Here is a 23,513-nt window from a genome sequence, read left to right as displayed (position 1 = left end):
ATTCCACATTTTTATTCCCGTACTTTTCTCTTCTTGCCCTTTTTTTTTCTCTGTACATTACTCTGCAAGTATGGACCTCCCCTTGTTATCCAAAACTAAATAAAGCATAATTCAATACTTTTTTTTTTATACATAACGATTATGCGATATATTTGATCCTCTAATGTAGGATTATATTTTCAAGTTTGGCCTGATATTTTGTCACAATCTTGTTTTCCTCCAGATCCAGCAGCTGGTGCAAGTGAGGATTGGGGGTACGGCGAGCTCGGAGCCAAGTACACATACGTGATCGAACTCAGGGACGAGGGCAAATATGGCTTCCTGCTCCCCGAAAGGGAGATTCAATTCACTGTTGAAGAGATGTTCGAAGCTCTTCTAGTTGTCGGCGATCGTCTCATCTCTGAGTTTGCATCATGATCGTCGTCATACTCCATCTCATTTTAGCACAATCTCAGTGAACGTGGTGCAATCAGGGAGTGGGGATATCGGTACTTTTTGAAAAATTATTTCAAGAGCAGGGTGCCTTCTTAATGGTCATTTCAGCAAAAAAAAGGGGTCTGAAAAAGTAACACTCCTGTCTATCCAATGTAAAGACAAAATTGGTTTAAATATCTAGGGTCTTCATTTTTATTTCATTTATTTTTTTTAATCAATTTATTTCATTTTTTTTACAAAGAGAGTGATTTCAATTTGAAAAATACTTAAAGGGAAATTATGTGCATTGTTAATCAATATGGGGAAAAAAAACAATAAATGTGAATGTCCTTCCAAAAACAATTTTAATGACTATCTCTATACTGTTTTACAGTCCTTCTTCCATTGTTCCACGGTCCTGCGTTGATTGTTAACCTTCTTTGGTTTTGATTTAATTCTAGTAACACTTGGGCCTACATAGTAATGAGTACTGTGAGCGAGAAAAAACAATATTTGTGTCTAATAGTATAATAATTTTCCATTACAATACACAAAGCCTATCAATATACTGTTGTTTGCCAATCTCTCTCTCCTTCCCTTTCTCTATCTTCTTTTCCCTTTCTTTATTTGCATCTCCTTATTTTGTTTCTTTTCCTTTCTTGAACAAATATTTCAATACTCCTTGCTATCCTGTTTTATCTTTCTGTTCATTTATATTTTTGTCTCATCCCTTCAACTTCAAAACGTAGCCACAACATAAATGCAATATATTTAAATTACCACTGTGCGCTATACTCCCATTATCATAAATGATGTACATGTATGATGAACTGGATGTTTTTTTTCCCTTCATATTTCATGTATCTTAATCATGAAGAAAATCTCTTCAAATGAAAATAAATGAAACATAGGAGTAATGTAAAATATTGTGCACAAAATATGATATTTTGTGCACGATTCATTGAATTTTTACCACTAAACTTGCTATACTGAAGCATCATTCTTTTCATCAAAATTGTCCCCCTACCTTTAGAAATATAATTAAAAAACATTTTAAAAAAGGAGCTCCAGAGCACTTCACAAACAGCTAAAGATTATTTCGTCACATTCATTTTTCTCTTTGTTGATTTTAATATGTTCACAATTCATATTTTTGTTGTAACCATAAATACAGCACATACTAGTAGTGGTCAAAGCACTGTTTACTGGTAGTTATAGTGACTTTCACTTCATTAGTGTCATTATTCTATACCGTTTATCATACTGCCTCATAATCATCAGGTTGAGACTATTTCAATTCATGTATATGACATAAGATACAATACACTCATTTTACATTTCTACAGTATATTTTGTAAGCCTGCTTTTTTTTAATAGATATTGTATTAACTACAAATCTATTTCTGAAAAGTTTTTGCTTTAAATTAATCAAAGTATCAAAATTGCACATATTTAACAAACAAAAGTGCTTTCTATTTAAATAATCCTATCTATTTGTTCTTTTTTTAATCAAATTTATTCATTCAAATTTTAAAATGTTTTTTTTTATCATTCTGCAAGGATTCCAAAATATACCTCATTTTCAAATCATTAAGATAATTAGATCTTGGTGAGAAAATATGCATTTACAATTATTCATTTTTAAATCGATTCAACTAAATTCACTAAAATTCTGATAGTTTCACAATTAAAACACAAGTAGCATTTCTTTTATTCAGAGGATTATAACTAGGAGAATATTCACATTTTAAAAAAAATGTTTTTTTCTAAAAATGAATTCAACAATTTAAAGTTAATTTCAAATGTGTCAGTACATTAACCATATTTTCTCTCTTCAATTTTGTTTTTCTTCAAATTTATGTTTCAGTTTCTTATACGGTACTTTCATTATCATTCCATTTAACATAATTTGTTTTTGTTTCAGTTCATTTGAATATTTACCTTTCATTCATAATATAATGTAGATAGTCAGCATGAGGCATTGGGGCAATTCGTGGATGTTACAGAAGTCCACTGAACAACAATCTTTGAATCTGACAAGAATTAGATTCAATAGAATATTGATATAAATTATCAAGAAAAAAATAATTATTACACATATTGTGTGTGTTCCTTTCCCAACATACAGAAATTTATTCTGTTTTGGAAGTGCCAAATAAGATACTTTGTAGTAACATTGTTTTGGTAGGATTCAATCAATATTTTTAGGTTGTACATTTTATCAACAAATACTCATATGTTTACCACAAGAGATAAACAAAATTATATATCACTGAGATTGAAGAAGACCATTGATAATGATAGTATGAGATTAAGTGAGACAGTATCACTACTGACGTTATGAGTGACATTATGTATGACTCATATATATTTGACAGTATTTTATAAAATTCCAATTGTGAAAAAATAGTATACATGGTAGTAACAAGGAAAGTTATTCTAAAAAAAGCATCAGCAGATTTAACTTTAACTTTATATGTGATTGAAACAGATTCATCACACTTGAATTGCCATATATCAATTACCATATCAAATTGCAACTGATATTCTATTATAACTCTTTGTTTTATGATGTCTGGATGTTCATAAAGTTTTACTTTATGAATATTTTTACAAAAATATTAAAGGGTATGTTGTAATGACTAACCTGATATCTATATGTTGTCTATTCCTTTCCATGATGTAACACAAAATGAGCTCAACAAGATGGTGCTGTGTGTTGTCAATCTGAGTTTATTAAACATATTAATCAAGCAGGTTTTACTATCAGCAATAAAGTTGAAAATTTGGATGTACTATCTCATCATATCATCAGATTCTGATGAAATTCATTATGTCTTTGCCAAATGATTCAAATTTCAATTGTCTATGATTGTCATTGAATTTGATTGTTCATGTAAAAAAAAACCAAGATGAAATAAATTTCTATAAAAACAGATAATTCATGGGTGTTTTCTTTAATACTGTATATTATGATTGGAGGTGAGATTAGTGTCAAGCATGTATTTAATAAAAAGTTGGTCTTGAGAGTGACTGCTGCTTGAGCTGACATTTACTTTGATAAATAACTATGGACTCATCCTTCATTAAACATTCTCTACCATCAACTTACTATAGTTCAACTTGATTAGATGGCTCCCTGTGGAGAACATATTTGCTCATGCAGGAGCAATGTGGACACACCACCGCAACAGGAGTATCATCAAAATTGTAGGAATACAAGAGCATTGGCATGAAGTATCACCATTGACAGGGTATTCTTGTGCTTCTAAGGGCTCCTGCTTGTGCTCCAGCTGGTTCACATTGGACAACATATGGCTCTCGCACACAAGAGTTGGTTTTCTTTTGTTGCTCCTGCAAAATTGAGATAATGAAAACAACAGCATGGAGCCTGTCCATCAAGAAGTTGATAGCTACTTGTCAGGTACCTGAGGCTCCTTCGCAGGCTCATGACCTGTCGCTAACCTTTACAGTACCCATTCCATGATGATTATGAGTAAGACAGCCTTAGTTGAATGGAGGTAGTTTAGCCATCATCAAGGTGGTTCTTCACTCAAAGGCAGTTGAACTGTGGCTCCACCTAGGGTATAGGTGGATCCTGCTTTGGCTCCTGTAGGTAATCTTGATATCACCATCTAAATTGAACACAATGGAAAGAATCAATCAACAGAAATTGGGTAACATCTTAAGTCATCTTGGTAAAAAAAAAAACTAAAACGGTATATCATGCACTTCAAATAACCAGGTAGCCCTTTTACTAATCCTAAAATGTTCATGTAGCATACTTTTGGCAATGTATTGATCTACAGGGTGATTCCATACGTGTCGTACGGGACATTTAGAGAACATTTGACAGTTTTTTTACAAGAAAAACAAAAAATATTCCAGTAACTAAAGGTGATCATCAAATACTACCAGAGTGTTAGAAAAACCAAGACTTAACATGACTTGAATTCACATCCTGTATAATACAGATTTAAAATAGTAATGTGTCGTACGGACGCAGAAAAAGTGGCTTTTTTAGAAACCTCAAGTTTGTACTCTAAAGTCTGTGAGTTGGACAGATAATTTTCATAGAAACTGAACTCAAATTGATATTTAATTACCCAAGAACAAACACATCTATGAAAGAAAGCAAAATAAACATTCATGAATAAATAAAGCAAATTACAATTTTCGAGAACATTGTGGCGTACGGGACACTCAAAATGTGTCGTACGGGACATCTCTAAATTGAAGCCAAACTTACTTACTTTATGTCTCTTTGACTTCTTCAATCACTTTATTTGGCTGATGATAATGATAATCCTATCAAACTAAAGACATTCATTATGTTAGAAACCGCTATTGGCTGAATATTTCTGTCAATATATCATAAACAAAATAATGTGTCGTACGGGACACTTGTGTGTCGTACAGGACACTACTGTGTCGTACGGGACACTTGTGTGTCGTACGGGACACTTGTGTGTTGTACAGGCACTTGCGTGTTGTACTGGGCAGCCTGAATAAAACAATGAACTTTTTATCAATCAGAAGGGGAGCATTGCCCCTAAATTCCTCCTTTTTATGCAAAGTCTTTTAATAAGTAGTCATTCAGGACAATATAATTAAGTAACTTCAACATATACAATCGGGAGCAATATGTTATAAATTTTTTTTCATGATGGGAAATGTACAAGGGTTCACAGCATTTTTATGAGCTGAAAAACTTGAGGTTTTGTGTGAAGTTATATCTTAGTGAATTAATCGATGATTTCCAATACACTATTTAAACAATGAATGAATGAAACTGTTTGTGTAAATTATGGGGCTAAAATGTTATAATTTTTCATATAAAATGTATTATGTCACAACTGTCACTTGTAATTCCACAAAATATTTTTTTTCTAAAGAAATGCGGTTCTACTTCTTCAAAACTTTCTGCATTTCATGAAACCATATGGTTTGTCTTATTTTCCAGATTTTCTTTTTAACAACATGGTTTGTGATTTTTTTTTTACAACTTGAAAAAAGTAAGGAGTTTCAATACTGTATATAAAAAAATTAGTGATCATCAAGGGAAGTCCAAATAGATGATTGATATGTCATTTTTTTTACATCTTATAATAATTCCACATTAGCATGCAAGAGGAAGTCATCTTCCAGGCTAGAGTGAATAAATTATAAAGGTTTTCTTTTCATGCTCAATGACAAAGAAATTAACCCGCTCTGACCAGTGAAAATCACCAGTTTAGCTGAAGGAATTCACAAAAGAATACGTCTACATGAAATCAATCAAAATGGTTAGAATCACCTACTAGTATTTCATGTTCTATGAAGATAAGAAAGTACTTTTTCAGTTCACTTTATGTCAAATCAATTACTTGAATTAAAATAGGCCTACTATTTATAGTTTCTGAATCCAAATCCTGCAATTAAATGCATTATATATTGTGTGTCGTACGGGACAACTTTTAATATGATAATTATTGAAAAATGAAGGGCGGTAATTAGATCCTTATGGGATAAATCGATCACCCATGGGTCAAAGAAAGAGAAACTGATATTGTGAAATTGCATCATCAAAATACGGGACATTGCCAAAAACAGGTTCGGAAAAATCAGGGCTGCCCTATTATGGATCATGAAAATGTTGTAAATATTGTTTGGAATATTGTTTGGAACCATCAATGATACATTATTCCATTGACCTGAAATATTTTCAATCTTCTTGCGCTTTGCCAATAATTGTTTCAGGCAGTGTTTGTACTTGACTATTTAATTAGCAAAATTATTGAAAATTGAAAATTCCATTGTTCCCCCAAAAAAAACTATATCTGACTTCACTTTTGGTTAAAACTCATAATTTTCATAAAATTTAGGTATCATAGTAAAATATTACACTACTTGTGACTTATTGAAAGCATGTTGAAATTTATGATATTTTTGAAGTTCTAGTGTGGAATCGCCCTACAGATGCCAATCTCGACCCAAGTGACGTAAATTAGTGACTGGCAGGAAAGTATTCCTTAAACTGCTGAAGTGCCTTATCGGCAGCTCTGCTATAAATCCAAGGTAATAAATGTGGAGCGCCACAGTGTCATATTTTACAGACAAGAGCACTATATAAGAACATACTAAAATATCATAGCTGTTTGTAAAACTACATAGACTTTCAAATATCTGGAACATGTTCTTAAGTGTGTTAATCAGCTACATATAGATGTATTTAGCACAAAAAGGGTCACCAGTCAGGCGTAAAGTTATCCGAAACTTACAAACAGCTTAATGAAACAACCACCTGCAGTATAAGTCTATGTTCCCTTCCATGTGCTATGTATATAGAGCCCTCTCTTAACAGGACTTGCCACTGGTTTTAATCAAATTGGACTTATTGATTTACATCAATCAAAACTCTTCCGAAAACATATCCAATGAATGAGTGTACCTTTGCTTTGATCTGTGTGGTGTCCATGTAGCCCAGACAGAGACTATCTGTGGAGTGTGTCCAGAGAATCTCTGCATCTCTGTCTGTGTGGTTGTACCTGACTGCGATAGCTCCACCAAGCCTTGCTGCATCATCAGGCAAAAGAGGTGATTCTAAGGATACCAAAGAAATAACCAAGGAACAGTTTTATAAAGTTTCTTTTAAAAAAAACTTTACACTTACTGGAACACAAGAAAGCCACATTGGTTTCCCAATCATTTCAAATCTTATTAATCAACATTGAAATATGCAGAAATTTATTCATCATATTAATTTTGTGCACTCCTAAAATTGGGAATAATTTGTTTTTCTTACCTGACATGATGTTTTATCTTGATTTTGTGATCTTACAATCATATCTTTTATACTTGAAATAATGGTAACTCATAGAAAAATCTACAAATTTCAAAAAATCTGAAAATGACTGTAATACTAAATGAATATCCTTTTGACAGCTGGTAAAAGTTAAGCTAAAGGGTGTGTTTATTGATCTAAAGCAACCTTACACCTGAACTATGAGGCCTGAAATTCTGGTTCCATGACATTTCCTCTAGCCACATTTGCTCTGATGGAAAAACTGCACGATAAGCCAAATATAAAATCTCACGACCAACACTAAATAAATCCTAATCCTTAATATCTCCACATTATTCTGAACCAAAAATTATATTGCTATATTAACTCTTACCGTATGCCCTCTGAGACAATAAGAACGGAGCAAATGTCGCAAAAGCAAATGTCATGTCACTGAAATTCTAGTCACATGATTAATTGGAGCACATGCACTTACAGATTCATGGAACACAAAGACAAACTGTTAAAATAATGTTGAAAATTTAAAGAACTCACTTAAATATTGACTCTGAAAAGTGCTGCCAAGTGAAGAGGTAGGATCTTCACTTTGAAGGAGGCCCTCACAGCATGCCCGGGCTAGATTGCATCTTAGAAGCTGCTCTCCGCTTCCTGATGTACTGCATCCAACACTCACTGATGAAGATGTCTGTGTGTGGGACTGTGCCCAGCATCCACAACCAATAAACATTGCCTGATTTTAAGAAAACGTAAAAAGAAATTCCGGAAAGTGATATTTTGTTCATTGAAAGACATTACATGTTATGAGGGTCTTCCAGAAAATGGTCATTGTTAAAAATAAAAGATCTGAATCGCATAACTTCCTTCAAAAAGATGCAAAAGAAACAATTGTGGAGAATAATGTGTACCTTGTTTTCTAGACGTCAAACAAATTTATAGAATACAATAGGTGAATAAAAGACATGCAGTTCCATGCATATGAAATATTAGTAGAATATACATGAAGTGTGTATTGGGAATATGTGCCTTTTGTAGAGAAGTAATCATTTATGCAAATTTATCAGTATATTTCCATTGTGTTGCCTATTTATAGAATCACTAATTGTTTTATTGTATTTTTCAGCATTTTACAAATCATGTCATAAAAATGGTACAGACTGTGTTCTAGTTTTTTACTTTTTTAAATACTTTTTTGAAGAATCTGTAGGGCTCAGTATCAAGTTCTTGGGCCAACCAACAAAAATATATTCTCTATATCCCTGATTCAATACACAACCATGGCATTGACTACACAAATGTTTCAGAAACCTGGACCAGCTATGCTATTCAAATGACAATAGATGATGTGTGTTCAAGCAGCTTTGCCTGGCAAAGTAGCAGGAAAGATTAGCCAGGTGGGCATGGTATTGTTCATATGCCAATGTGGAGCTCATTGAAGACAGCATAATAGTGTAAAAATCTGAACTAGTCATATGTATATCAGCTGGTACATTGAATCACTTCCTAATCAATGTCTGTGCACCATACATGTGTTTTACACTGGCAGTCATTTCTGTTGCTTGCTGTAATACATGTTTATGGACGCTTCATGCTACCAAATCTTTAAGGGTATTTGGTAAATTCTGACTGGTTTTATCATGAAGCTAAGTTCTGTTGATGGCCAATATTTGAATATAATTTTTGATTGATTTTCAAGTTGAACTTGACTGCACTGTACCTTATTTGCTTTATGTTGGGAGTTTGGACTATGAAATCAAGCAGTATGCTTGGATATCTGAATTCTCATCCAAACTGGATTGACAAGATCATTGACTAGACCATCAGAGCATGACTGCTCTATTCATCTGGTAATCTCATACATGTTTGCTGTTCATTTAAACATTATTCCAATAGGTGCAAGATATATCTTCTTTATATATTGTTATTTATGTTATAGCACCACCTTGTGTCGCTTTGGCTTGTAGAAGTTTCTCACATTGTTAAAGCACTTTGGTAGTATCATCTACCTGCGGCAGTTGTAATAAATAAAGAGTTAATTTGTACACCTTGTCTGATGTCTTGTTTATCCCCCCCTTGTCGTGGTGGCAGTTCTTTGAGAAGGGATCCACTAGCCTTCACACTGCCCCAAAAGACTTCATTCTTCCAGGGTTCCCAAAGAAATTTGAAAACAGAATTCCATGACTTTTCCATGACTAAATTGCTGCTTTCCATGACTTCCTGTGATGACCCGGGAGTTATGCAGAATTTGGGATGTCACAAAACTGGGAAAAATGGAAATCATGAACACCAGTTATAATAGCAGAGTATGATCACAGAGTATGAGAGTTGCGAGACACGGCAAACTGGAAAGCTGCCATAGCCAAGAGGTAAATTCAATTCCATGATTTCTAAATTCCCTGACTTTCCATGACCACAAATTTTTCCAGGATTTGCCATGACTGTGGGAACCCTGTTTTTCCCTTGCAGTCAGGCATCCAACAGTTGTGTTGGGGTAAGTGTAACTAGCTTTCACTTAGAAACAATACGTCACCATATGGCTAGGCCTATCGTAGTCCCATCCATTCATTTACATGTCATGATGGCTACTCCCAGGGCACCCAAGCAATGGTGCCTCACCAAACCTGAAACTGTCACTTCTTTGGAGAGTTGGAAACAAAACCTGATCTATATTCTCACTTTAGATCCTAACTTTGCCATGTTCTTAGACAGTGTTTTCGTATGGCATAAGAAAACCAAAAATGATCCACTATGTGGAATGATTAGTGACCCCATTTCAGAGCCACCAGAAACTAGGTCTGCCAAAAAGAAAGCAAGTACTATGTTAGAGCTGATGCTATAGGCAAATTGCCAATTATTGCCCAATAATCTTGTGCAATTCCTTCATCGATGACTCTACCTCACTCAATAACGTTTGGGGGACAATTAGGCTCCATTATGGTTTTCAGAGTAGCAGAGCTCACTTTCTTGATTTAAGTGATATCAAACTCGAGGCTGAAATATGGCTAAAAGATTTGTACCAAAGAATTCTTGCTTCTTATTTATTCCCCCAAGTCACTGAATATGTGTGTGAAGTAATAAGATAAATAAACCATTTTGTAGATACACTCCACTCACTGACCCCACTTCTGAGCCACCAGAAACTAGGTCTGCCGAAAAGAAAGCAAGTATGGTGACTCCACTACATATCGACCACCTCTTTTGAAACCGACCACTTTCTTACCATGGTTTCCTATGCGTATAATTTAAGTACGCGTGGGACTACGAGCAATGCGCGACCTGATCGAACGAGACTCACTTGATCAAGCAAAATGAGGAGGAAACAGGTAAGAAATTTATGGAATTATTAAAATATGCGATTATTATGTTGTTATTTTCGATGAACTTACATGTAAATCCGCAATTGAGGCGTTTAGAACACATTTCCGTCCATTTTTTGTCGCAGAATGTTTCGCAGCCGACAGAATCTCCGAATTTAATGATGACGTCATTCGGCTGTCTGTATGTCGCCAGCTACGCTCATATGCCATATATTTCATACACGTTCTGAGGCGTCTCAAAGAGATAAATGATGATGACGATGATGATAATGATATCTGATGAAGATGGTGATGATGATATATATAATTGATAATAATAAAGATAGATGATATTAATCGAACATTTACAAATTAAATAAGAGAAGAAAGAAAAGTTTGATTGTATTAGAGAAAGGAATGTGGGTGACGAACGTGTTGAAAATAGGATGGATGACGTCGAATGTGCCGAGAAAAGGGTGACGAATGTGCCGAGAACAGGGTGACGAAAGTGCCGAGAACAGATGCTGTTGAATGCGTTCCAATCATAGAAGTAGTTGATGAAAGCGAAAACAGCTGTTCATAGAATAAAATATTTTAATTAGATGATAATTATTTACAAAAGACTTCTCTCAGAATATTAATCATTTATCAATGTTTTTCTTTTTGTGTAGGCAAAACCCCAGCGTATCCGTCGAAGGAATTATCCTCGACAAAACTTTGAGAGAGCTCTAGCCTTGGTCAAGAAAGGGGTCTCCGTAAGGAGGGCAGCGCTCAAGTATGGAATCCCCAAGACGACATTACTTGACAGATTACGGGGAAGAACCAAATCAAGCATGGATCTTGGAAGGGGCTCTATTTTGACCCAGGAGGACGAGAGGGCTCTAGTTGAGCATCTGCACAAGCTCTCATCATATGGCTATGGTCTGACTAAAACCCAGGTAATTTATTAGTTTCGTTTTATTTCAATCATATTTTAAACCATGATTTGATAAAAAATATGCGATGTATGAATAAATTGAAATAAAAATGAATGCATTATTCTTATGCTTTGCAATTTTTGCTTATTTTTCTACAGGTTATTCATCTAGCTACCAATATGACAGATGAACTTGGAAGAAGAGAGGAAAAGGCCAAGGGAAGACTACTATCAGACACTTGGTATTGTCTCTGTAGGCAAAGATGGCCAGACCTTCGTCTTGTGGCACCCTGCAAGCTTCAGATGAGTAGGGCAAAATCAACGACGGAAGCTGTTCTGTCAAAATACTTCGAGGAACTCCGTCAGGTCATGGACAGGTACAATCTCAGAGACAAGCCATACCACATCTACAATGTTGATGAAACCAACATCAATGCGGAGCATAAGCCGCCGAAGGTTGTTTGTGTAGATCAAGGATCCAGAACAAATTTGGTAACATCGCATCGGATTGCCACTACCACAGTCCTGGCTTGTGGTAACGCTGCTGGTAGGGCTCTTCCTCCATACTACGTCTTCAAGGGCAAGAGGATGATGCCAGAGTTGATGGATGGTGCACTACCTGGGTCAAAGATGACACTTACGGAGACAGGATGGAGTAATGGAGCCGTCTTCTCCAAGTTCCTGACGGAGCACTTTGTGCCATCCCTGCCTCCAAGAGAAGATGGTGAATATGTCTTGCTCATGTACGATGGCCACACCTCTCATATCAGCACCACGGTCATTGACTTCGCCAGGGCAAATCAATTCATTCTCTTTGTGCTGCCAGCACACACATCACACATCACTCAACCCCTTGACGTCGCCTGTTTTTCTGCAATGAAATCAGCATATAATCAAGAGTGTGCCCTGTACATGCAGAAGAACCCCGGACAGGTGATAATGAGATATGAAATCGCTCGGCTCTCTTCAGCAGCATACCTTCGAGCTCTCAAGGAAGAGAATCTTAAGGCAGCATTCCGGAAGACAGGGATCTTTCCACTTGACCTGAATGCAGTAAAGATTGGTGAAGTATCGAGGACGAGCACACTCGTGACACCGAAGTCATCCACTACCTCTTCAGGAGAAATACATCAGATTGGTCCTATGGGTGACATGGGCGAAACCCAAGGAAGGACGAATCAGGCACCCAGTGAAGCAGATCTGTTCTTGTCATCGAGAACACCATCTCCTCCTGAAGCAACACAGAAGAAAAGAGCAGTCTGCAAGAAATACTACAGGGCTTCAGGAGTTAGCATAACAGAAAACAACATCTTTCTCAAGCTAATCAGGGCCGAGGAGGAGAGGAGCACAGCGAAGCTGTCTAAAGGGAAGCAGAAGAAAGCTACCAGTAAGGCAGGACCATCATCATCAGCAGCAGCAAGCAGGCGCCTCTTCGTTAATCTTCCGACCAGCAACGATACAGATGATGAAGAAGATGAAAATCCATGCTGTGTGTGCAGGAGAAACACACCCCCTCACCCTCCTCAAGACCATGTCGAGATCTTCTCCTGGGTGGCTTGCGACAGTAAGGGTTGCACACACTGGGTCCATCAAAAGTACTGCACGGGGTCAAGCCGGAGGTTTGGAAAAGACGATGTATATATGTGCCCTTGCCATTGAAGAAAAAAAAAAATAGAAAAAGAAAAATAAATTCAAGAAATATATCTACATCAGATAAAAGTTGAATTTCAAAATCGTGTTCAGTAATCATTTATTGTGTTTGAAAGCTATGCGACAGAGACAATTGGTATGTTGTTTGAGGATTTGTAAATGGCATGAGAGCACTTTTATAAATGTGGAATAATACATTCGACTACTCAGTTGTTGAACATGTATATAAACAGAGAAAAATTAAGGGAGAGTTACAGCAAACTAGTGAGCCCCTGTGTATGCATGAGTGTGTGTGAGTGTGGGTGGTTGATTTGATGCGTGTGTTTATTTGAGTAAATGTGCAAAAAAAAATTAGATCAATTGATTTTAAAAAAAGAGCGTGAATGACTGAATTTAATATGATAATAACATTAATAACATGATGATGATGATGTGATAATAATAACAATAATAATAACATTAAAAATAATGATAAGTATAATTATTAATGACAAAACTAAAGACAAAATAATGGGCATGATAACAATGACACAGATGATATAAAAAAAAAGTTTTCAAAAATGACAAACTAAAATGATAATAATGATTCTGAAAATGATAACATTAAGAACAAGGAAACATAGAAGAAGAAGCAGAAGAAGAAAATAAAGGAGACATAGAAGAATAATAAAAAGAGATGACAAAAAATAAGAAGAAGAAGAGGAAGGAGAAAGCAGAGGAGGAAAAGAAAAGAAAATGAAGAAAGTGGAAAAGAAAAGAAGTAGGAAGTGAAGAAAAAAAGAAGAAGCTTAGACAAGAATAAGAACGAAAAAAGTATATGAAAAAAGAACCACGTTCACCGCACGTTCACTAAGCGTGCATAATCAATAGAGGGCGGGTGGTCGGTTCATAAAAAGGGTTAAAATAGCGCAACGAAAAAACAAGCTTTTCGTACGTCGCGGCGTTCCATACTGATAGCGATCGAGCCGATGTCGAAGTTGGATGACGTGAATCTGCGGAATTTTTTGCTCTAAATAGGTGATTTTAGGTAAATCTGATAAATATATGTGTTGATATCATGATTTTAACGTTAGGTGGTCGATAAGGGGTAGGTCCAACCATACTATGTTAGAGCTGATGCTATAGACAAATTGCCAATTATTGCCCAATAATCTTGTGCAATTCGATCATCCATGACTCTACCTCACTCAATAACATTTGGGGCACAATTAGGCTCCATTATGGTTTTCAGAGTAGCAGGGCTCACTTTCTTGATTTAAGCGATATCAAACTCGAGGCTGAAATATGGCTAAAGGATTTGTACCAAAGAATTCTTGCTTCTTATTCATTCCCCCAAGTCACTGAATATGTGTGTGTAGTAATAAGATAAATAAACCATTTTGTAGATACCCTCCACTCACCTAATGTGAAAGGCTATGATTGTTGTCAGTGAGTAAACCCTATGTGCTGAAATGTTAGGTTGGCAATGTTTGGCATTGGTGTGAAAGGCGTCAATCCAATGAACCTCTATGTTTGAGGATAGGTTTGTAGATATGAGTGTATGTTTATAAGTGCAGTAATCACATGTTTTAAAATACACCAGGTTAAATGATAAATGCTGCTTACATGTCCCACTCTTCCTGGGTGTTTAAGGGCTATACCCCCACTGGACACAGCACTAGCAATTTGACCTCTGCTGTCCACGCATACTGCACCAACTGTGTCTAGCATGGTGTCCCTCTCTATCTGGTTTACAAGGGAGAAAAAAGTATTTTCATTTTCATTATTTTCATTTCCAAACCAAATACAAATCAAGAATCAGATTCAATACAATAAGCATTATTATAATGTACCATCATTATATTAAAAAAAAAGCATACTGCCATATAAATTCAGGTATTTATAAAAAATAAGATATTCATAAGAGAACCCCATAATAAATATTTTATTAAAAACACATAAATTTGTACGTTGTGGGCTCCTCATACATTATGATTTCTTTGTTAGATTATCAAGTATCAACTTTTCATCTTAATTTGAATTCAGTAAGTTTCTGTTAGTCACAAAAGTAATCACCATTATCATCAGCATTGTGATTATTATCATTATCATCAATATTAATATTATAATCATCAGTATTCATTTCTATTATAATCATTTTGATGTCTTTTTTCACCATAATGGTCATGTACTTATATATCATTATTATTGCTATAATACAATTCATTATCAGGAATATTAAAAATTATCAATATCATTATCATCACTACCCTTATCATACAAATGTCTGCATTACTAATGTGTTAAAACACAAATTAGCCTTCCACAAATGTTTGCAGGAGAATTCCCATTCCTAGGGATAGACTATAGATATGACAATTTTCACAATTTAAAAAACAATGTAAGAAAAGCCTACCACTTGGGGCCTATCTCCCTTCACTCTCTTTGGAGGTGTTTCTTGCTGATCTAGTGGTAAGGTGCTATACTCTGACAGCGCCCTCTTGTGTTTCCGATAGGAAGAAAGAGCCTTTGGTGTGATTAGGGAACTTGTGTTGACCTCCTTGAAACCATGATCTCGAGCCCACTGGAGGGCGCCATTCCCAACCATTACACTAAAGAAAAAATGATCAGAAAATTTATGAATAGAAAGATACATTTGCTCATACTCTAGGGGGGGGCATATACATCTACATACACATGAACTGACATACCACTTTAACATCATCATTCAGATCCATTATAAAGATTATATTCAATGGTCTTTCAATCATCCTTCGATATCTCCGCAGTCGATATATTATTTCCATGATTTTCTAAAGATCATGGAAAAACTAATAGACCTTTTCCCAAAGTCTGTTTTGAACTGTTTCAAAAAGTTTTGGAGACTACAGAGATCACTAAAAGTTCATTGAAAGATCAAGCAAAACAATTTTGTGGACTTTCAGCAATATCTCAATAGTCTTATTCAAGCAAGATGTCTTCCCATAGTCGTGAATGATTGGATAGGCAGGGCAAGCTAAGATATCTGATCTGTCATACCGGTACTCACCATGGTGGAATTCGACCATAAGACATCAGTCCTTTGCACTGTTCACACAATAAAGCTTTGGCTACTTTAACTGGGTTCCGTATTCCTTTGAGTAAAGATTAATCGCATTTAATCAAAAGTAGTCACATCAAATATATTCATTACAAAGACACCCCTCCCCTAAAAGAGTTGTTATAATAAGTGGATGAAATACAAATACAGTGAAACCTATTTCTGGTGACTGCCCAAGGGAAACAACAAATGTTACCTTTAAAGACAAGTGGCTGCTGTAAGAGGGTTATCATACACATATTCTGCCTCGGTGGGATTTGGTTTTTAGTGGTCACTATAGGCAGGTGACTGTCGTACACAGATGGCTACTAACATAATGTAGGTTTGACTGCTAAAAAAAGAGATCCATTCCAAACTAACAATAACAGACTAGATCAATCCTTTATATATTTGATGTCTTTAAGTTTTACTTGATTCCATTAAATTTATGTAATTATCAAGTTTGTGATTCAAAATGAATATCATATAAGTCTTACACTTCATTTTTAGTATGAATTCATATATTATTTCCTGATGCTATAGCACGAATGATTGTCAATCTATAATCAGGATGACAATGGGCAAAATAGAATTTCAAAATCATATTATGTCTGACGAATATGGTCAAAAGAATGAAAATATGCATTCACTTTGCAAATGGGAAACATCTACAATGAACAAGACCGGTCACAAGAAAATAAGAAACCTATTCATGAAATAATAAGAATGCATAATGAGGAAAGATACCTCCTAATGCCCCAACAGCTCCAAAATGCAGAGAGTCTCCATCCATGATTCCAGCATCACACTCAACACTACCCTCTATAGTCAGGTTGGATCCAAGGCCAGCATTTGTACAGGGACTATCCTGCAATGTATACAAATTACAGTAAATTATCAAGAGATTGTACAGTATTTGGGGCTGTGCATATTTGGCATTAAATATTGACAGATATAAATATTCCATATTAAAACAATACTTTAGTATAACTCGATACTCAAATACAGACCTCAAGAGTTGATACTGCTACAGAAACTGCATCCACTGCACTTGCACCATCTTTCAGCAGAGATATTGCCTGCAAAATTAAATTATAAAATACTAAATTATGACGATTTCATTTAATTTTCTGCAGAGCGCTCTCTTCCTCTCTCTCTCTGATCCTCAATGTCAATGATACACTGAATATGAATGACCTTGTTTTAATTGATTATGATTCATTCAAAGTAATACCATTACTAGTTGATCTGCTCATTTTCATTAAAAGATGATTCCAGATAACAACTAGCACATCAATGATGTGGAGCTCATCCGGCATCTCGCAAGGAAATTTAACACAATTTTCATTTCAGCCCAGTCGACACTGTAGTGAATTATATTGGTGACATAAATTGAGGATACAGAATTGAAATTGATGAAGAAATGACGTAGAAGCGTTTTTTGTTATCTATGAATAAATTTCATATAAATTACATGTAAGCATAAATAATTTTCTAGTCAAAATTTCTAAACTCTGTGTAGAACCTTGGTGAACCTAATGTAGCTCTCTGATGGAACAAAAATAATCAAAATCAATCAACAAATATGTATTTTTTGTGAGTTTCGAAAATATATGAATAAATTAGCATATTTAATGAGTTTCAAAATTCTGTGTTGAAATTTTGTATCACCACCTCAAGCTATCATATAAAGTGTCAAACAATATTTAAATTGATCAACAAATAAAGAAAAACATTTTTTGAGATTTATAATAAATTTTGCATAAATTGGCATAAATAATTTTCTAGACAAAATTTAAAAATTCTGTGTAGAAATTTGGTGAACCTCATGAAGTTCTACAAGATGAAAGAAAAAAAATCAAAATCGGTCAACAATTAAAGAAGAAGAAGCATTTTATGTGAATTTTTAAAAATATGCATAAATTAGCATATTTAATGAGTTTCAAAATTCTGTGTAGAAGTTGTAAATCCCCCACCTAATGCTATCATATAAAGCAAACAGAATTGAAATCAGCCTTGAAATGACGAGGAAGCATTTTGACATTCAATCAACAAATAGAGAAGAGGCATTTTCTGTGATTTATGAATTTAGCATAAATTAGCATAAATAATTTTCTACTCCAGATTTAAAAATTCTGTGTAGAAGTTTGGTGAACCTCATGAAGCTATACCAGATGGAAGAAAAAAAATCAAAATCGGTCAACAAATAAAGAAGAAGCATTTTATGTGAATTTTTAAAAATATGTATAAATTAATTTTGCATAAATTAGTATAAAACTTGTTCTAGTCAAAATTCTGTGTATTCTGTGAAGAAGTTTTAGTGAACCTCATGAAGCTCTACCAGATGGAGGCAAAAAATTCAAAATCGGTCGACAAATGGGCATTTTCACCACAGATGGACACAGAGGCAAAAAAATCAAATTGATATTCATGTCAAATGCTTTATGTTTTTTAATAATACAAGACCTGAAGTTTCTGGGACAATTTTTATTTTTCCATTCTGGCAGCCATTTTTTATTTCAAAATGGCCGCCAAAGTATGGATACAAATTAGTGTTGAAAATGGTATATTGATACATAATATGTTTTGACAGAATTTTTAAGAACAGGTTTTGATCATGATGTTTTCCCCTGTGATTTAGCTTGCTATTATAACACTTTATAAAATCCCATAGAAAGAAACACCAGGAATTCATTTATCTGATAAAAAAATATTGATGAAGTATGTGATGTGGTATGTAACATCAGTTACCAAAAACATGAACTTTTTTCTCATTTCCCAGAAAAGAGGATATATTATATGAAACTTGGTAGATTCCCTCCTTAGGTAACACCCCTCCCTTCTACACCAAAATTAAATATAATCAAATAACAATCAAGCCTTAGGGTACCATTAAATATGTGTAACGTCAGTTACCAAGTGGAAAATGTAATGTCAGTTACCGAGATGCAATGTCAGTTACCATGAAAAAACATTGGTTACTATAATAGTGAAATGCAACTGTGATCAATTTTATGGTGAAGAAATATTGTATACTTGTTATTTAAGTCTTTCAATTAGTTAAATCACACCAGAAGGAGCTTGCTATTTACTTTTTAAAGTTATAGTTCACAAGGAATATTATATAAAATTATGAAGGAAGTTGCATTCCCATCGTGCAAAAAAATACAATGAAATAGTTTTGCATATGTGTACAAGTTTACCAAGTACCTAATTGTTTGTATTAGACAATATTTTTTTTTGGTTTTGGGGGGAGGGGATACTTTTCCCAACCTACTGCCTAAATCTGCAACATTTGATAAGCTTAACATTGCGATGAATGGGGGTTTCCAGGGCCCCTTTTTTTAGTTCCTATGATTCTATTGAGCATTGCCAGGCTTTGAGTAAATTCCTGGTTTTTATACCTGTTAGTAGTGTGTTAATGTGTGATACAATTTTTGTTTTTGGTTTACAAGTATAGATGAAAAGTGAAATTTGACAGTTCTGATCAATGTTGCATGGATCTACTAAAGCTGTGTCTTTATTTTTCTAATTTACAAATAGTTCAGTTTCAGATTAGAAGCTGGAGTTTATTTTTGTTGACTGCTTAAAAAAGAAATTAGCAAAGAGAATTATTAAACAAATTATGAAGAAAATTGAAATCCGACAGATATGAACAAGCATTGCTTGCACTGACCAGAATAGAAATCAATAAAACTGCAGGGCTGCATGAGATTCGGGGGAGGGGTAGCCTAGGGAAGGAGACCCTTATTCATTTTGCATTTTTTGAGGGGAGGGGGAGGTTGGAGAAGGAAAAGGTTTAAAATTTCAATATAAAACTGATATGTAAATGGGTGTACAGTCAGAAAAATCCAGGTGTACTGTCAATGAAATATCAAATTACTATAGGAATACATGTAGCTGCTATGACCCCCCCCCCCTGAGCAAGTAAAACATACATTTTTTTATCTTTTGATAACTTAAAATGTGAAGTATGATGAAACTTTTATGATTTAAGAAAGCCTTTACATATAAGTACCAAGAAAATTATGCCTTTGAAAATCACATAGCACTGGTAAATGTTAATGTGTATTGTCAGTTACCTACAAGTAATAATAAAAATGTTCAAATCAAAGAAAGGAATTAAGAAAAAGAAAAAGTTTTTTCATTGAAATGTTCCTAGAAACTCGGGTATACTTCCACATCAAGCTCACTTTCATGTGAAGCCCTGCACAGAAGATACAATGCAATGATTCCACACATTTGGCTTCCATGTGTTATCTTTATGGCAAATTAAGTGTCACGTCAATTACCGTAATGTCAGCTACCAGCATGGTCGTGGAAAAATTATCATAGCCCCCAAAAGACAAAAACGAATTGTTTAATATTTTGACACATCTTAACCTAGTAACGCAGGTATATTTACATATTCAAATTATTACTCTATCTACTCAGGGACATGAGATATTTCAAATTTACTGAACACCTTGAAATTGCATGTCCTTTTTGCGTAATGTCAGTTACTGACACATTTTTGCTTAGTATCAGAGTATACAGCAAGGTTCACTTTATTAACTCTAGATATCAAAAGCAAACTCACATCATTTGTTGTTTTAGATATACACACAATGAAAGGTGTGAAAAAATTGTGCAGTGTAGCGTCAGTTACCGTGAAAATGCCCAAATAAAGGAGAAGCATATTTTGTGAATTTTGAAAAATGCGCATAAATTAGCATATTTAATGAGTTTCAAAATTCTGTGTAGAAGTTGTGAATCCCCACCTAATGCTATCATATAAAGCAAACAGAATTGAAATGACGAAGAAGCATTTTGACATTCAGTCAACAAATAGAGAAGAGGCATTTTCTGTGATTTATGAATTTCGCATAAATTAGCATAAATAATTTTCTACTCCAGATTTAAAAATTCTGTGTAGAAGTTTGGTGAACCTTATGAAGCTCTACCAGATGGAAGAAAAAAAATCAAAATCGGTCAACAAATAAAGAAGAAGCATTTTATGTGAATTTTTAAAAATATGCATAAATTAATTTCGCATAAATTAGCATAAAAATTGTTCTAGTCAAAATTTCAAAATTCTGTGTAGAACTTTGGTGAACCTCATTAAGCTCTACCAGATGGAAGCAAAAAATTCAAAATTACAAGTAAGGACTTGTGTTCAAGACTCTGTTCTTCAGCAGGAATCCCACAAACTCATTATCACTAATCCTCATCATTCTAAAAAAACACAATCAGGAATGCTCAGCGCCTTTATTCCTTAGACACAGCACTGACATTTGTTAAGTTTACAAAGATATAAGTACCTGTTGGCATGCTTTATTCACAGTATCATTGTATTCACATTTCCTCTCAGGTGAATGATATCCTGCACCTAAAATGTAAAATAAAAACAGGTGAATTACTCATAAGGAATAAAAACACTCAAGTTATATCTTCAGGTGTGTAGTACAGTCCCCTGGGTAGGAGAATTTTCATACTTATACACAGTTCTGAAAAATCAATGTGCCAAGCTGCCTTACATAAGGGTATTTTTCAGTTCAAATATCTATGACAAAATTGTCCACCAAAACAGTCTGCTACGAAAGCTTATGCATCTAAAAGAATGTGGACAATACACTTCAATCAAGATGGAAATTAAAAAAAAAATTTAATGGCTATTTTTTAATAATTTTTCAATTTCTTTTTAAAAGACATCCTGTAAAATGACAAATACATGTAGATAATTCTAAATCATAGCAATTGATTTTTTTTATTATATCAATAATCATTACCATGGTGAAACACTCAACATAATAGATCTATAGGGCATTTATCCTGTAAATGTCCATGTGTATAATTATGTTTGTTTGTATTATATGCTATTTCATTTTCAAAAAATGTTTTCTCAACATGAATTAGAAAATAGACATAAGGTCTAGATCTAGTAAGATCACCGAAATAGGTCTAGATCTAGACCTATCAAAACTCAAAATAAACAGAAATTTTCTCTACTTTCCATTGATACCAATTTCCTAAATAAAGCTGTCTAGATCTATTCTAGATGTAAAATCTATTCAAATCTTTAATTAATATAATGCGTCTAGTTTTATGAGGACATGCTTCCATTTCCCAGAACTGTGGAAGTGTGCCTGATCCTGAGGCTGCAGTTAACCAATAAACCAAGATAATACAGAATGTCGATAAACAGTTTTCCCTCGACTCTCGAGTCCGCGTCCAAGTCCTCCAATCTTGACGAGACACTGACACACCGCCACGCCCCTTCGATTGGAGCCGAAGGCGAAGCGAAGGTTCCTTCGACCGATCAGATCAAACCATACCTCAAATTCAAGTGATGTTCGTGCAGGCTCCACTCCACTTCACTACTGCTACACTATGGGTAGGTGTAGCGGTAGTGGAGTGGAGCCTGCACGAACATCACTTGAGCTACGGTAATCAAACCTCAGCCGCAGCGCAGGCCCGTTCTGAGCTGGCCGATAGCTACCTCGAGCGAAGTTCGTGCAGGCTCCACTCTACTTCACTACCGCTACACTACGCTCCACCTACCCGAACTTCGAGACCGTGAACTCGATCTGATAATGATATTGATAATTCCGAGTGACAAAGCCTAACTTTAGGGCCTTAGCTTAGGCTAAGGTGGGATTTTATGGGGGGAAAATAAAATTCATGCAACATCACGATCTTTAATTTAACAATTAAAACTATCTTATTCTTACTTTACACAAAGTTTCACTTCTTTTCCATGCTTCTATCAGTCTCAAAATTGGTGATTTAGAGCGAACATGAAGTTCCTCATAGTCACACGTATAAATAATTCGCTGCCGATTTCAAAACATCGCATGCACGAGGGTCCGAGCTCGGACTGGACCCGGTACCTCGCGCATATCGCATCCGCATGCGATGTTTTGAAATCGGCAGCGAATTATTTCTCTGACTATGACTTTGTCTTTAAATTTGTGTGAGGAACTTCATGTTGGCCTAGCCTACCAGGCAATAAATTTCACTTTCCAAAGTTGGAATTTCCTAAAAAAGTCAAACAAAATGTGGCCGAAATATTTTTACAAATCATGGGATAACACCTAATAACATCTAACCTAGATGAACAGCAATAAATCCAGACATAGCACAGTCTTTTCTCGCCTCAAATCCCAGCTGGTAAAATACATGGGCGCTGACATGTTAGTCTTATACAATAATTTGCTGAAGTAATATGAATATTTCTTATTTTATTCAGTGTTTTAGCCCAAATTTAAATTATAAAAATAAATTAGTACCATGAAAATTTTTAAATTGTTGATATGATAGAATTTTTAGTAAACAAAAGAATTAAAATATGAATTAAGTAATGAAGCGATCGTTGAAATAATATAAACACAGATTAGCAATTCGACCACGCTCCCAAAT

General features: G+C 34.7%; 2 protein-coding genes across 4 annotated transcripts in view; one reads left to right on the top strand and one right to left on the bottom strand.

Moving 5' to 3' along the window:
* The window catches only part of LOC129264885 (carboxypeptidase B-like), a 37,832-nt gene extending 34,477 nt beyond the window's left edge, over positions 1–3,355 (top strand). The window contains exon 11 of the mRNA XM_064102042.1: positions 224–3,355. Coding sequence (XP_063958112.1) covers positions 224–417 — 194 coding nt within the window. The 3' untranslated portion in view covers positions 418–3,355. The remainder of the gene's footprint in view (positions 1–223) is intronic.
* Positions 1,522–23,303, bottom strand: LOC129265459 (threonine aspartase 1-like). 3 transcript variants are annotated; one of them, XR_010294096.1, is made up of 12 exons: positions 23,204–23,303; positions 21,416–21,483; positions 17,126–17,194; positions 16,863–16,983; positions 16,086–16,170; positions 15,453–15,648; positions 14,663–14,782; positions 7,733–7,928; positions 6,845–6,996; positions 3,527–4,049; positions 3,062–3,141; positions 1,522–2,447 (listed from the first exon to the last, which is right to left on the bottom strand). XR_010294096.1 is itself a non-coding variant. In XM_064102043.1 (10 exons), exons 1-10 carry the CDS (start codon positions 23,229–23,231, stop codon positions 3,951–3,953), a joined length of 1,134 nt encoding a protein of 377 aa, XP_063958113.1. In that variant the 5' UTR covers positions 23,232–23,300; the 3' UTR covers positions 1,522–3,950. The 3 variants fall into 3 exon arrangements, 1 of the variants encoding a protein (XP_063958113.1); XR_010294095.1 differs by having other exon boundaries at positions 2,169–3,141; positions 23,204–23,300; XM_064102043.1 differs by having other exon boundaries at positions 1,522–4,049; positions 23,204–23,300.
* Between the last annotated feature and the right edge of the window lie 210 nt (positions 23,304–23,513).

This window comes from Lytechinus pictus, chromosome 7 (assembly GCF_037042905.1).
Source record: "Lytechinus pictus isolate F3 Inbred chromosome 7, Lp3.0, whole genome shotgun sequence".
NCBI classification, from domain to species: Eukaryota; Metazoa; Echinodermata; class Echinoidea; order Temnopleuroida; family Toxopneustidae; genus Lytechinus; species Lytechinus pictus.
This window is presented reverse-complemented; position numbering and strand designations above follow the sequence as displayed.

Excerpts from the sequence above, each read along its gene's own strand:
- LOC129265459 (XM_064102043.1), bottom strand. The coding sequence starts at position 23,231 with ATGTCTGGATTTATTGCTGTTCATCTAG. Across the intron at positions 17,195-21,415 it reads TGAATAAAGCATGCCAACAG|GCAATATCTCTGCTGAAAGA; the intron begins GTACTTATATCT and ends TTAATTTTGCAG. Across the intron at positions 15,649-16,085 it reads TATGGTCGAATTCCACCATG|TGTAATGGTTGGGAATGGCG; the intron begins GTGAGTACCGGT and ends TTTTTTCTTTAG.